This window comes from Eubalaena glacialis, chromosome 10 (assembly GCF_028564815.1).
Source record: "Eubalaena glacialis isolate mEubGla1 chromosome 10, mEubGla1.1.hap2.+ XY, whole genome shotgun sequence".
In the NCBI taxonomy this organism is placed as follows: domain Eukaryota; kingdom Metazoa; phylum Chordata; class Mammalia; order Artiodactyla; family Balaenidae; genus Eubalaena; species Eubalaena glacialis.
Window position 1 is genome coordinate 43,548,017 of NC_083725.1, and position 16,270 is coordinate 43,564,286.

Below are 16,270 nucleotides of genomic sequence, written 5' to 3' on the forward strand. Positions count from 1 at the left end.
AGTATGAAGGAAAACCATCAGAATTAATGGGGGCATTCTAACAAAGAGCTAAAATTCAGAAATTCCAAGAGGCAGGCCATAAGGAGGAAGTTTGCCAGCAAGGAGAGAGGCTTCAAAAACCATGATAGACTTCAGAGGCAGGACTTATTACTCCATGAGAAGAAGAGTAGGAATTTTAAGCATTAGTCATCTTCATTGACTAGGGCTTATTAGGCTGACTAGTTGTCCATGAACCCCAGATGAGTTTCGGAGAGCCCCCCAAAAAAGTTTAATCAGATCCTCAAAGCATCTGCTAAATAAGGGGTTATCAATTCACCCTAAGGGGTTTAAGGACTTAGCTCTTTGGCAAACAGAACTTGGAGTCAAGGCTGTCATCCCAAATAGAGGGTTAAAGTTAAATCCCTGAGCCTGTGGTGTGGCCTCTGGTTCCTTAAATCCTTCTAGCTGAAGGGCTCGCCTTAGAAACTTGCCAAGTGTCCAGCAGACTGTCAGGTGGCTCCAGCTGAAGGGAGAGGAGTGAAGCAGAGGTGCTGGGAGCCACGCAGGGGCTGATGACTCTTCCCAGACTCTGCTCTGTCTCAGTTTCCCATCATCTTTAGGGAACCACTGATGGGTTTTCATCAGGAAATAAAATTTTGAAATATATTTTGAAATGGATCTTCCCTTCTCCATGTCACCTCCACTAAAATAGGAATAGGGTATTTTATTTCCCATTATAAATAGATTTTTTATAAACTGACATAGGAAGAAAAGTATGGCTTAAATTATATATTTGATTTCTTACATATTTTATGATGGCTACTCCATCATCACTTGGGAACTGAGCACTATCTTGGCTATAGAACTCCCCCTTATTCATCATAGATGATACCTCATGAAGATGCCTACCCAGGCAATATTGTAACACATTAGGGTATTACTTGGGAAAAAAATGCTAAGAAAATGAAGTAAGCTATAAAGACCAGCCACCTGTTCTTTTTCTATAATGCAGTTTACATTAGGGAATCCATTACTTTTTACACTGACTTAGGAAAATAAATGACTTCACTGGAAAGTCAGGCAGGTCCCAGCCTTGCAAGGAAGCAGGGTGGAACGAAGGAAGAAATACAGCCTTACCTCTTCTCCCTTCAACTAAAGGTTTGGTAAATGGGTCACTTTAGTGGTGAGGTATATTCCCTGAGGTATATGTAATATACACGCCTTAATTTTTAATTTTAGGTTTTTTAAATCAATAGGCTATTCTTAGGGCAGTTTTAGGTTTATAGAAAAATTGAGCAGAAATTATAGAATTCATAATATGTATAAAATAGATAACTAATAAGAGCCTGCTGTATAAAAAATAAATAAATAAAATAACATTTAAAAATTCAAAAAAAAATAAATTATAGAGTTCACATACACCCCCTTGGCCCCTACCCACACAGAGTTCCCATTATTAACATCTTGCGTCAGTGTGGTACATTGGTTACAAGTGATAACCCAATATTGACATATTATTATTAAAGTTCATAGTTTACATTACAGTTCACTCTTGGTATTGTAAGTGTTATGAGTTTTGACAAATGTATAATGAATAACATGTATCCACCACTACACTGTCCTATAGATTAGTTTCATTGCCCTAAAGTGCTCTGCGCTCCACCTACTCACCCTCCCCCACTCCTCTCTCTCCTTTTATTTTTAAGAAACATAATTTTCAACAGAAAAAAATGCAAATTTTGTTTCAGAGATGTACTGTACCTACTATTTTATAGGGAAAATAAATCTTACCGGTTCGACAAATTCAAACTTCTTTTTTTCTTGAACCTCTTGAATTTTAAAGACATATTCTAGTGATGCCTCATAGAAGTTTTGATGCTCTCGGTCAATCTGTGTATCTGCCTAAAAAGCACAAAAAAGGCAAATCATGACGCAGGGAGCGATTACTGAAGGTTCTCTGTTAGAGAGGAACTCAAATCCTGTTTTACTCTAAAATCTTTTTTAAAAAATTAAGTCCTTCAAAAAGTTTGAATATAGCAATTATTATGTCTTGGGAATACAGAGGCTAGGAAAACAGTCCTTGCCCTCAAGAGCTTATAGTGTTTTGAACGGGAAGAAAAATGCACATACACACACACACACACAGAGCAAGCACACAACATTCATTACATTAAAAAATTATTATAAAAGGGGTATGTAAAAATATATGAAAATCTATGCGAATCACAAGAAAGAGACTAAATTCTGGGAGAAAATGGTGGTGTTCTGAGTTGAATCGTAAGATAAATAACTGGCCGTGAAGTCAAAGATAAAAAAGAGTTTACTCCCATGAAAAAGTAAAAAGGCATGAAAGAGTCTGACAGAGTTTGCCTTCAGAGTAAGTAAGTGGAAGGAAGGAGGGAGAAGCAAGGCTGGAATCACACTATAAAAGATCATGAAAACTGCATAATGTTTGGATTTAATTGAGGAAGAATCATCTGAGATTATTTTTGTGTATGGTGTTAGGGAGTGTTCTAATTTCATTCTTTTACATGTAGCTGTCCAGTTTTCCCAGCACCACTTATTGAAGAGGCTGTCTTTTCTCCATTGTATATTCTTGCCTCCTTCATCAAAAATAAGGTGACCATATGTGTGTGGGTTTATCTCTGGGCTTTCTATCCTGTTCCATTGATCTATATTTCTGTTTTTGTGCCAGTCCCATACTGTCTTGATGACTGTAGCTTTGTAGCATAGTCTGAAGTCCGGGAGCCTGATTCCTCCAGCTCCCTTTTTTCTTTCTCAAGATTGCTTTGGCTATTTGGGGTCTTTTGTGTTTCCATACAAATTGTGAATTTTTTTGTTCTAGTTCTGTGAAAAATGTCATTGGTAGTTTGATAGGGATTGCATTGAATCTGTAGATTGCTTTGAGTAGTATACACTACCAAATGTAAAATAGATAGCTAGTGGGAAGCAGCCACATAGCACAGGGAGATCAGCTTGGTGCTTTGTGACCACCTAGATGGGTGGGACAGGGAGGATGGGAGGGAGACACAAGAGGGAGGAGATATGGGAATATATGTATATGTATAGCTGATTCACTTTGTTATAAAGCAGAAACTAACACACCATTGTAAAGCAATTATACTCCAATAAAGATGTTAAAAAAAAATCATCTGAGAATATTAAACAGCAGAGCCACATATTAGGTAAACTCTTACAGAGATAATACTGGTAACAGAGCCCCCAAATGCAAAGGTTCCAAGCAATAAATCATGCTCCATCAATGCCATGCACATTCTCTTCCCACTTCTATGCCCACCATCGTCCTTGGATGCTGTCTTTAAAACTGACTTTGGTTTAGTAGGGAGGCATGATTTTACTTTCGTTGCCCAGCTACACACTCCTCACTGCCAGCTGAGATTACTAAAAGCAGATGAAAAGAATGGCCTCTCTGGAACACTAAGTATCTGCCAACAACAATTTGGGAATAAGACATTGTTTTGTAGCCATTTTACAATGATAATTTAACAAACAAAAGCTTAAAGAAAGATAAAATTAGGTTTGCTGGCTTAGCATAGCATCTTAAAACTTCATTTGAAAGAAAGACCTTTAAAAATAATTATATATACTTACTACTTGCTATGCAATTATTTATATAATTTAAAATGGCCCAATATTATAAGCAACTCAGTAGGGATTTTTAAACTTGATTTTTAAACATTATAAACTAATACATGAGAAGAACACATAAATCAGGTAAGAAATTTGGACCAGAAGCTTCTCAGCACCCAAAGTCATTATTCCACACAAATCATATATATTTTCTTTTTACCACTGCTTAGAGGAACACACTACATATAGAACAAACGGTAAGGGGGTCCCACAGGTGGTGGTATGCTAATAAATGTTTAACAATTGGCTCTCTTGCAGGTGGGGGAGCGTGTCTGATTTGCAGTATTTGCTGGTTTCTGTGGTAAAATATTCCCAAAATAGCCAGTTCCAAATCACAAACACAACATCACTGAACGAGTGATGAGAAAGAGATGAAAAAATCAGCTCTCCAAGAGAAAGCTTCAGTACACCATTGGGTGTAAAGGATGCAAGAATAATTTCAGTCTCAGAGATAACAGTCTATTCCACAAGTTATTTCTGAAGCTTTCATTTACTTTAAAGGATAGTGTTTGTGTCAACTAGCACACAGGAACAAACTAGAATGTTGAGACATCTTAGAGCCTAAAATGATTATTTCTGGTCAACAAAGCTGTGCAGAAAAAGTTAGCAGAGCAGGCATGAATACTATCCATTGAAAGTCCTGCTTACAAGGTTGGCCCTTGGCTGGCATATGGGAATGTGGATTTTGGGAGGGTTCCCACCAGCCTAACTGATAAGAGTAGTTCACTATGCTGAAACTGTGCAAACAATATGGTTTATTTTGAACACCTGCTTTCTTTCTGGGAGTCTGGAATTTGGGTACATGACGAGCAGAGGGTGCCTATACGACCAGCCCCCAGTAAAAACCATGGGCACTCAGTCTATGAGTTTCTAGTAGACCACATTTCACACATGTTGTCACGACTCATTGCTGGGGGAATTAAGTCCTATGTGTCTCCACTGGGAGAGGATTCTTGGAATTTTGTGCCTGGTTTCCCCTAGACTTCAACAACTAAATTCAATATACTGAATCTGCTTTGAAAGGTCATCTAGAATGCACAGTGCTAAAAGAATACAATAGCTTAATTCTTTTCTTCAGTACAAGATTTAGAAAGACATTCTTTTACCTCAGACGAATTCCTTTAGTACTCAAGCTCGTAGTGTGTAGCAGACACTTACTTACATGCCCACTAGCAACTGTCATGTATTTTGTACTGGAGAAGTAGAATAACTATGTAATTTATTGTCTAAACTTTTAAAACTGAAAGGGAGTAGTAATTATTCCAGAACAACAGGTATAAGCTGTTATTTATGTGGCAAAGTCATCCTAGTAAGAAACCAAGTTAATTACATAAGAAAACCACATAGTTCTGTAGGTACCTAACTTCTTCCCCAACCACAATAAGCTGTCTCAATTCAAAATAGAGGAAAAAGGCTCAGGTGATATTTGCTGAATCATTCCCAGAGGAGAAAGGATTTAAGCTGGATGCTGAAGAATGGAGAGGTTAGAGTACATGGAGATAAAAGAAGAGTTTCGGTGAGGGAATAAAGTCAGGAGAAGTTATGTTTTGGTAGATAGATCGAAAGGGTTGGTTTGAAACAGTCAGAAATGAGAATTGAGGCAAAATAGGGAGAATGAGTGCAAATGTCATCCTATAAACCATGCAAAAGCTTGAGGAGGGTGTGGACAAGATCAGAGGTGAACCTGAAGAAGATTAAAGTGAGGACAGTGTAGAATGTGTTGATTGAATGGTAAAGCTGGGTGCACGTGAGTATAAGGAGAGCTCTTATTTGATAAGGGTAAAGGTGTTTGGTATATCCTAGAAAGAGAAGTTGAAGGATGTGGGTGTGAGAAGCAAGGGGGAAAAAAAAAGTCAAAGATAATTTTGACACAAGAAATAATACCAGCATTAACAGAATTAAAGAAGTGAGAGGCAGGAGCAAATTTGAGAAAATGAGTGAGATTTCACATGTGTCACTAAGGTGTTGTAGTCTGAAGTCCTGGTAACCAGTCAGTGGACAGTGCAAAGGTGGTCAGGTATGATGGTGGGAGATACTCGCCGAGATGTTACAGACAATATGGAAGGAGCAGAGCTAGCAGGGACACACACTGAAGGATAAGAATAGAGCTATAAGGTAGAACCTGAGGGATTCCCTTCACTCAGGAAGTGGGAAGAAGAGGAACCTTTTGAAAGCGTATTTAGTGAAAGATAGAAACCCAAACTCTGGGTTCCTAAAAGGAATCCCTTTACTTTTTTCCTAACTATAAAAGTAATACATATTCATTACTATAAGTTTATTCATTGTTCATTATTATAACAGGAAAATGTAAAGAAAATAAAAATTGCAGCCCCACTATCAATATTTTGATGTGTAACATGGACACAAACACAAACTTACTTCAAAAAACCTGAATAATAGTGTACATTCTGGTTTAAATCCTGGTTTTTTTTTTTTTCCTCTTAGGCTAAAAAATATTTCCAAATGTCTTTAAATGATTTTCCAAATAAAACTTTTCACAGCCATATCAATTCCATTTTTGGTCAAGCTGTATTTGTATATTTATCCCAATCATTCTTTTGTGCCATTTCAGATGTTTCTAAAATTTGCATTGTGAATAACTCTTGGATCAACATATTTACACAATTTATTTTTATGCTTATTTCTGATCATTTCTTTAGGGAAAATTTCTATCAATAAAATCACTTCAACTATCTTGTACATATAACATTGATTGAAATATGATGTCAAATTTACCTCAAAAGTTATTGAATGATTTCATATTCCCACCAGAAAAGCAAATGTGTGCTCAGTTTCCCATACCTTCACTAACAATGGATATTATATTTTAAGAAAATAAAATAACATGCTGCTACTATTATTAAATTGCACTTTTTAATACATGTGACATTGAAACTTACAATATTTATTATGGTTTATTTCTTCTTTGATGAAGTGCCCTTTCATATTCTTACCCCATCTTTCCCACTAAAGTCTTTATCTTTTTCACACTGATTTGCAAGCACATCTTATATATAAGAGATGGTTATCCTGTGTTATATGTTGTATAAATTTCCTAACACTTTGCCTTTTAATTTGATTTAATTTTTTTTTTTTGAAATAGATTACTTTCATGCATTCTGGTCTTTCTACATTTCCTTTATGATCTCTTCCTCTTATTTTATGCTTAGAAAGAAATTATCCATTCACATATCAAATATTACTTCTTTTCATCTACTGTAAAGCCCATAATTTTGACGAGTCTGGTTCCAATTCTGTTTGCTCCAGTGGTCCATCTAGTTGATGGCCTTGGAGCTTTACCGACACAAGCTGACCCCTAATTCAGTCCTGGTAATGGGCAGTCACTTATTTTCCATAAGCAAAATGAACAAAGAGTCAGCTGTGCCAGTGAGAAGGCACAGAGGGGTCTTTCTGAGAACTTAATAGGCTTGGTGCTGACAGAAGGACCAGAGCTGCTCTGGAAGGGAACAGATGACTTTTAATGCCATGTTACGGAATTAAATACGTGTGTGGCAGCATTGCCCTATAACAGTTTTGACTCCTGGAAGGATAGAGGAATAAATAAAAAGCAAGCTACGTTTTTCCTTGTCTACATTATATGCTCTGAGGAGTTTCTCTGCACAATATCTGTTTGTATTCTATTGCGGGCTGTGCCTCCTGGAAAAAAAGTGTGTGTGTGTGTGTGTGTGTGTGTGTGTGTGTATGTAGTGGGGCAAGTGGAGGATGTTACTAACCGTGTTATAAGTTTTTCTAGCATCCAACTAAATACAAAACCAGAATGAATATTCTATCATAGCTCAAGGGATTGAGGGCAACTAACAAGTATTAAATATTGAGCTAGGTTGTCAGGGAAAATTAAATCATAAACTCTAGAGGACTTTAAAATTATGATAAAGTTAATATTTTCTTGATGGTTTAAGCAATGTCTTATCTAAGGGTGGCCCTCGTACTCACCAAGAACCTGATAACCCTTTAGAGACTCTAAATTTAAACTACCCTTGATTTTGAGGCAGTTGATTTTTTTAAAATTAATTTTTATTGGAGTAGTTGCTTTACAATGTGGTGTTAGCTTCTACTGCACAGCCAAGTGAATCAGCCATACATACACATATATCCCCTCTCTTTTGGATTTTCCTCCCATTTTTTTTTTTTTTAGATTCCATATATATGTGTTAGCATACAGTATTTGTTTTTCTCTTTCTGACTTACTTCACTCTGTATGACAGACTCTAGGTCCATCCACCTCACTATAAATAACTCCATTTCGTTTCTTTCTATGGCTGAGTAATATTCCATTGTATATACATGCCACATCTTCTTTATCCATTCATCTGTCGATGGACACTTAGGTTGCTTCCATGTCCTGGCTATTGTAAATAGAGCTGCAATGAACATTGTGGTACATGACTCTTTTTGAATTATGGTTTTCTCAAGGTATATGCCCAGTAGTGGGATTGCTGGGTCGTATGGTAGTTCTATTTTTAGTCTTTTAAGGAACCTTCATAGTGGCTGTATCAATTTACATTCCCACCAAGAGTGCAAGAGGGTTCCCCTTTCTCCACACCCTCTCCAGCATTTATTGTTTATAGATTTTTTGATGATGGCCATTCTGACTGGTGTGAGGTGATACCTCATTGTAGTTTTGATTTGCATTTCTCTAATGATTAGTGATGTTGAGCATTCTTTCATGTGTTTGTTGGCAATCTGTGTATCTTCTTTGGAGAAGTGTCTATTTAGGTCTTCTACCCATTTTTGGATTGCGTTGTTTGTTTTTTTGATATTGAGTTGCATGAGCTGCTTGTACATTTTGGAAATTAATCCTCTGTGAGTTGCTTCATTTGCAAATATTTTCTCCCATTCTGAGGGTTGTCTTTTCGTCTTGTTTATGGTTTCCTTTGCTGTGCAAAAGCTTTTAAGTTTCATTAGGTCCCATTTGTTTATTTTTGTTTTTATTTTCATTACTCTAGGAGGTGGGTCAAAAAAGATCTTGCTGTGATTTATGTCAAAGAGTGTTCTGAGGCAGTCTATTTTTAAAATGGTACTTGGTCATGGCCTTTGGTACATGATAGTGACAATTAGGGGAGCCCTTTCTACTTCATCTACATACCACATTCTCTCTTAGGGTTATTCTAATGCTATGTTTAAAGAGATATGTGAGCATTTAAGAAGTTTGGAGTATGTGAACATAATATTAAATAACAACATAGTACTTCATAAGATTAAATATGTCCATGAAAATTAAAAATATAATTTTCCTTAATAACAGATTTTTCTCCATTTCACTTTAGCCCCAAAACCTTTCCATAGGCCCACAGCTGTATATTAAATTGTCCTATTTTAACAGCAGGTGTTAATAACAAGATATTCATTATAATGAACACATATTTAAATAACAAAACTTCCCAACATTAAACATTTTTAAGTGAAGAAATTCAATTCCCTCTAGGGGAACATAAGAGTATAGAAAAAAGGAATCAGAAGCAACCCTCCCGTGCCTTTTGGACAACTGTTCCACTGCATTTGAACTCTAACTCGTCAAGCATGCTTTATGGCTGAATATGGAGGTCAGGGAAAGAAGAATAGGAGTAAGGAGGGCAGAGGACCAGACTGAACTTGAAAAATGGTTCATGAAGGGAGGTGGCTTTGCTAGAGGATCAGGAGGAGGCATTTGAAAGAGGTTCCCCACCACAGTCCCTAGAAGTACAGAGAGGAGAGGAAGAAGAGATGAAAGGAGGCTCAGCACACTACAAGATTCCCTATGAAAGGCTGGAGAGCAGTGATGAGCTGTAGGGGAACTAGCTCAACAACTCCCAGCTCAGCTCTGAGACACACCACTGTACACTGGGGGAATGATGCATGGTGTGTCAAGATTTGGTTGCTGCCAAGATGAAAGACAAGAGAGCCTTTTTTAAAAAAAACATATACCATCACTAGAACTGGAACTGCATTATTACTCAGTAAAAGGACTATTCGATTTGACTAATTATAGTTGAAACACTACCAATGAGAAGAAATTTTCAGAAAAAAGGAAGAAATGGATTCCTTACATGCATACACTGTACATGTTAGTAAATGCATATAAGGAATGTTGACTGTTGACTTGTTCTTTCAGAAAATTGACATAAAATAATGGAGATTTTAAAACATGTAGTTGTATATGTATCTTTTTTCCCCTTAATGCTGATCCAACACCTTAAAAACAGATATTTTTAAATTAATATAAATGCTATAACATGAATTTGATAGGTCCTGCTATTTAAAATATGCCCAACAAGAAGAAAAAGAAATAGCCTTGTTTCACTCTTTCTCATTATTGATGGAAATACTACTCTTTCTCTTAGAACTGTTAACATTAAATGTCACAAGGCATGTAAAATGCTCAGCACAGTGCCTGTCTGTAGTAAGTGCTCAATTAACTTAAATATTCTTATCATTATTTTATTAAAGAGGAGCAGATTCTGAGATAATGTCTACTTTTCGAAATTTGGACTTCGCATGACAATGTTAATGCTCTTTCCACATTTCATTTGGAAAAACTTACCTCCTGCAAATGAGACTCCTTTTTCTTTGCAGACAAATTTAAATGCTTGTCAAGAATAGAATAGTATTTTTCACTCTCCTTGTCAAATTTCTTCTTTCCATCCTAGGAGATCACAAAAACAACAAAACATTCAAATTAGAGAATCAAGAAAACCTTGATTTCCACCATCCCCATCAAACATCCACTGAAATTATTTAATAAAGATTTAGTGAGCTTCAACTATGTGCAAAACTTGATGAAGTAGAGTAGGAAGAAGGATGTGAAACAAAATCATTTGAGTATGTATTCTGCTCTCAAAGAAGTTCATGGAACTATAGTATGGAGGGGGCAGGCTGCCTACAGTAGAATCCCTTTGAACACTTTATAACTGATTCTCAACAAGAAATTCTGACCTGGGATAGGACCAAGAGAACACTTCTCGTTTAGGCTTTTTGGTGATTCAGATGAGTTAATATACAAGCAGTTTAGAGAACCACTTACACACTCTTCTCAAGGAATCATAATATTTCCCAGCCACAAAAAAGATGCCTCTTACTGAGCTCCGCCCACCAGAGCAACAGTCAGCTCTACCCACCACCAGTCCCTCCTATCAGGAAACTTACACAAGCCTCTTAGATAGCCTCATCCACCAGAGGGCAAACAGCAGAAGCAAGAAGAACTACAATCTTGCAGCCTGTGGAACAAAAACCACATTCACAGAAAGATAGACAAGATGAAAAGGCAGAGGGCTGGGCTTCCCAGGTGGTGCAGTGGTTGAGAGTCTGCCTGCCGATGCAGGAGACACGGGCTCGAGCCCTGGTCTGGGAAGATCCCACATGCCGCGGAGCAACTAGGCCCGTGAGCCACAACTACTGAGCCTGCGCGTCTGGAGCCTGTGCTCTGCAACAAGAGAGGCCGCGATAATGAGAGATCCGCGCACCGCGGTGAAGAGTGGCCCCCGCTTGCCACGACTAGAGAGGGCCCTCGCACAGAAACAAAGACCCAACACAGCCATTAATAAATAAATAAATGAATAAAAATTAAACTTTAAAAAACAGAAAAAAAAGAGAGCAGCTACTTTAAAAAAAAAAAAAAGGCAGAGGGCTATGTACCAGATGAAGGAGCAAGATAAAACCCCAGAAAAACAACTAAATGAAGTGGAGATAGGCAACCTTCCAGAAAAAGAATTCAGAATAATGATAATGAAGATGATCCAGGACCTCGGAAAAAGAATGGAGGCAAAGATCGAGAAGACGCAAGAAATGTTGAACAAAGATCTAGACGAATTAAAGAACAAGCAAACAGAGATGAACAATACAATAACTGAAACGATAACTACACTAGAAGGAATCAATAGCAGAATAACTCAGGCAGAAGAACGGATAAGTGACCTGGAAGACAGAATGGTGGAATTCACTGCTGCGGAACAGACTAAAGAAAAAAGAATGAAAAGAAATGAAGACAGCCTAAGAGACCTCTGGGACAACATTAAACGCAACAACATTCGCATTATAGCGGTCCCAGAAGAAGAAGAGAGAGAGAAAAGACCAGAGAAAATATTTGAAGAGATTATAGTCGAAAACTTCCCTAACATGGGAAAGGAAATAGCCACCCAAGTCCAGGAAGCGCAGCGAGTCCCATACAGGATAAACCCAAGGAGAAACACGTGGAGACACATAGTAATCAAATTGGCAAAACTTAAAGACAAAGAAAAATTATTGAAAGCAGCAAGGGAAAAATGACAAGTAACATACAAGGGAACTCCCATAAGGTTAACAGGTGATTTCTCAAAAGAAACTCTACAAGCCAGAAGGGAGTGGCATGACATATTTAAAGTGATGAAAGGGAAGAACCTACAACCAAGATTACTCTACCCAGCAAGGATCTCATTCAGATTCGAAGGAGAAATCAAAAGCTTTACAGACAAGCAAAAGCTAAGAGAATTCAGCACCACCAAACTAGCACTACAACAAATGCTAAAGGAACTTCTCTAAGTGGGAAACACAAGAGAAGAAAAGGACCTACAAAAAAAAACCCAAAACAATTAAGAAAATGGTCATAGGAACATACATATCAATAATTACCTTAAACATGAATGGATTAAATGTTCCAACCAAAAGACACAGGCTTGCTGAATGGATACAAAAACAAGACCATATATATGCTGTCTACAAGAGACTCACTTCAGACCTAGAGACACATACAGACTGAAAGTGAGGGGATGGAAAGATATTCCATGCAAATGGAAATCAAAAGAAAGCTGGAGTAGCTATACACATATCAGATAAAATAGACTTTAAAAAAAAGAATGTTACAAGAGACAAGGAAGGACACTACATAATGATCAAGGGATCAATCCAAGAAGAAGATATAACAATCATAAATATATATGCACCCAACATAGGAGCACCTAAATACATAAGGCAACTGTTAACAGCTATAAAAGAGGAAATCGACAGTAACACAATAATAGTGGGGGACTTTAACACCTCACTTACACCAATGGACAGATCATCCAAAATGAAAATAAATAAGGAAACAGAAGCTTTAAATGACACAATAGACTAGATAGACTTAATTGATATTTATAGGACATTCCACCCAAAAACAGCAGATTACACTTTCTTCTCAAGTGTGCACAGAACATTCTCCAGGATAGATCACATCTTGGGTCACAAATCAAGCCTCAGTAAATTTAAGAAAATTGAAATCATATCAAGCATCTTTTCTGACCACAACGCTATGAGATTAGAAATGAATTACAGGGAAAAAACCGTAAAAAACACAAACACATGGAGGCTAAACAATACATTACTAAATAACCAAGAGATCACTGAGGAAATCAAAAAATACCTAGAGACAAATGACAATGAAAACACGATGATCCAAAACCTATGGGATGCAGCAAAAGCAGTTCTAACAGGGAAATTTATAGCTATACAAGCCTACCTCAAGAAACAAGAAACATCTCAAATAAACAATCTAACCTTACACCTAAAGGAACTAGAGAAAGAACAAACAAAACCCAAAGTTAGCAGAAGGAAAGAAATCATAAAGATCAGAGCAGAAATAAATGAAATAGAAACAAAGAAAACAATAGCAAAGATCAATAAAACTAAAAGCTGGTACTTTGAGAAGATAAACAAAATTGATAAACCAATAGCCGGACTCATCAAGAAAAAGAGGGAGAGGACTCAAATCAATAAAATTAGAAATGAAAAAAGAGAAGTTACAACAGACATCGCAGAAATACAAAGCATCCTAAGAGACTACTACAAGCAACTGTATGTCAATAAAATGGACAACCTGGAAGAAATGGACAAATTCTTAGAAAGGTATAACCTTCCAAGGCTGAAGCAGGAAGAAATAGAAAATATGAACAGAGCAATCACAAGTAATTAAATTCAAACTGTGATTAAAAATCTTCCAACAAACAAAAGTCCAGGACCAGATGGTTTCACAGGTGAATTCTATCAAACATTTAGAGAAGAGCTAACACCCATCCTTCTCAAACTCTTCCAAAAAATTGCAGAGGAAGGAACACTCCCAAACTCATTCTATATGGCCACCATCACCCTGATCCCAAAACCAGACAAAGATACTACAAAAAAAGAAAATTACAGACCAATATCACTGATGAATATAGATGCAAAAATCCTCAACAAAATACTAGCAAACAGAATCCAACAACACATTAAAAGGATTGTACACCATGATCAAGTGGGATTTATTCCAGGGATGCAAGGATTCTTCAATATATGCAAATCAATCAATGTGATACACTATATTAACAAATTAAAGAAGAAAAACCATATGATCATCTCAATAGATGCAGAGAAAACTTTCAACAAAATTCAACACCCATTTATGATAAAAACTCTCCAGAAGTAGGCATAGAGGGAACTCACCTCAACATAATAAAGGCCATATATGACAAACCCACAGCCAACATTGTTCTCAATGGTGAAAAACTGAAAGCATTTCCTCTAAGATCAGGAACAAGACAAGGATGTCCACTCTCCACTATTATTCAACATAGCTTTGCAAGTCGTAGCCACAACAATCAGAGAAGAAAAAGAAATAAAAGAAATCCAAATTGGAAAAGAAGAAGTGAAACTGTCACTGTTTGCAGATGACATGATACTATACATAGAGAATCCTAAAAATGCCAACAGAAAACTACTAGAGCTAATCAATGAATTTGGTAAAGTTGCAGGATACAAAATTAATGCACAGAAATCTCTTGCATTCCTATACACTAATGATGAAAAATCTGAAAGAGAAATTAAGGAAACACTCCCATTTATCACTGTAACAAAAAGAATAAAATACCTAGGAATAAACTTACCTAGGGAGACAAAAGAACTGTATGCAGAAAACTATAAGACACTGATGAAAGAAATTAAATATGATACCAACTGATGGAGAGATATACCACGTTCTTGGATTGGAAGAATCAACATTGTGAAAATGACTATACTACCCAAAGCAATCTACAGATTCAATGCAATCTCTATCAAATAACCAATGGCATTTTTTACGGAACTAGAACAAAAAATCTTAAAATTTATATGGAGACACAAAAGACCCCGAATAGCCAAAGCAGTCTTGAGGGAAAAACACGGAGCTGGAGGAATCAGACTCCCTGACTTCGGACTATCCTACAAAGCTACAGTAATCAAGACAATATGGTACTGGCACAAAAACAGAAACATAGATCAATGGAACAAGATAGAAAGCCCAGAGATAAACCCATGCACCTATGGTCAACTAATCTATGACAAAGGAGGCAAGGATATACAATGGAGAAAAGACAGTCTCTTCAATAAGTGGTGCTGGGAAAACTGGACAGCTACATGTAAAAGAATGAAATTAGAACACTCCCTAACACCATAAACAAAAATACACTCAAAATGGATTCGAGACCTAAATGTAAGACTGGACACTATAAAACTCTTAGAGGAAAACATAGAAAGAACACTCTTTGACATAAATCACAGCAAGATCTTCTTTGATCCACCTCCAAGAGTAATGGAAATAAAAACAAAAATAAACAAATGGGACCTAATGAAACTTAAAAGCTTTTGCACAGCAAAGGAAACCATAAACAAGATGAAAAGACAACCCTCAGAATGGGAGAAAATATTTGCAAACGAATCAACGGACAAAGGATTAATCTCCAAAATATATAAACAGCTCATGCAGCTCAATATTAAAGAAACAAACAACCCAATCCAAAAATGGGCAAAAGACCTAAATAGACATTTCTCCAAAGAAGACATACAGATGGCCCAGAAGCACATGAAAAGCTGCTCAACATCACTAATTATTAGAGAAATGCAAATCCAAACTACAGTGAGGTATCACCTCACACTAGTTAGAATGGGCATCATCAGAAAATCTACAAACAACAAATGATGGAGAGGGTGTGGAGAAAAGGGAACCCTCTTGCACTGTTGGTGGGAATGTAAATTGATACAGCCACTATGGAGAACAGTATGGAGGTTCCTTAAAAAACTAAAAATAGAATTACCATATGATCCAGCAATCCCACTACTGGGCATATACCCAGAGAAAACCATAATTCAAAAAGACACATGCACCCCAATGTTCATTGCAGCACTATTTACAATAGCAGGTCATGGAAGCAACCTAAATGCCCATCGACAGACGAATGGATAAAGAAGTAGTGGTACATATATACAATGGAATATTACTCAGCCATAAAAAGGAACGAAATTGAGTCATTTGTTGAGACGTGGATGGATCTAGAGACTGTCATACAGAGTGAAGTAAGTCAGAAAGAAAAAAACAAATATCGTATATTAACGCATGTATGAGGAACCTAGAAAAATGGTACAGATGAACCGGTTTGTAGGGCAGAAGTTGAGACACAGATGTAGAGAACAAACGTATGGACACCAAGGAGGGAAAACCGCGGGGGGGTGAGGATGGTGGTGTGCTGAATTGGGCAATTGGGATTGACATGTATACACTGATGTGTATAAAATTGATGACTAATAAGAACCTGCTGTATAAAAAAATAAATAAAATAATATATTAAAAAAAAAAAGATGCCTGATATTTCAAACAACTCATTTTTGACAAGAAGGAAAATAG

The 16,270-nt window shown here is 36.8% G+C and overlaps 1 protein-coding gene across 1 annotated transcript in view; it reads right to left on the reverse strand.

Annotated features, from left to right (window-relative positions):
- Positions 1-16,270, reverse strand: part of ARHGAP42 (Rho GTPase activating protein 42) — a 277,391-nt gene that overhangs the window by 66,282 nt on the left and 194,839 nt on the right. The window contains exons 5-6 of the mRNA XM_061202658.1: positions 10,172-10,273; positions 1,771-1,881 (exon numbers count right to left, since the gene is read on the reverse strand). Of these exons, the coding sequence (XP_061058641.1) occupies positions 1,771-1,881; positions 10,172-10,273 (213 nt within the window). The remainder of the gene's footprint in view (positions 1-1,770; positions 1,882-10,171; positions 10,274-16,270) is intronic.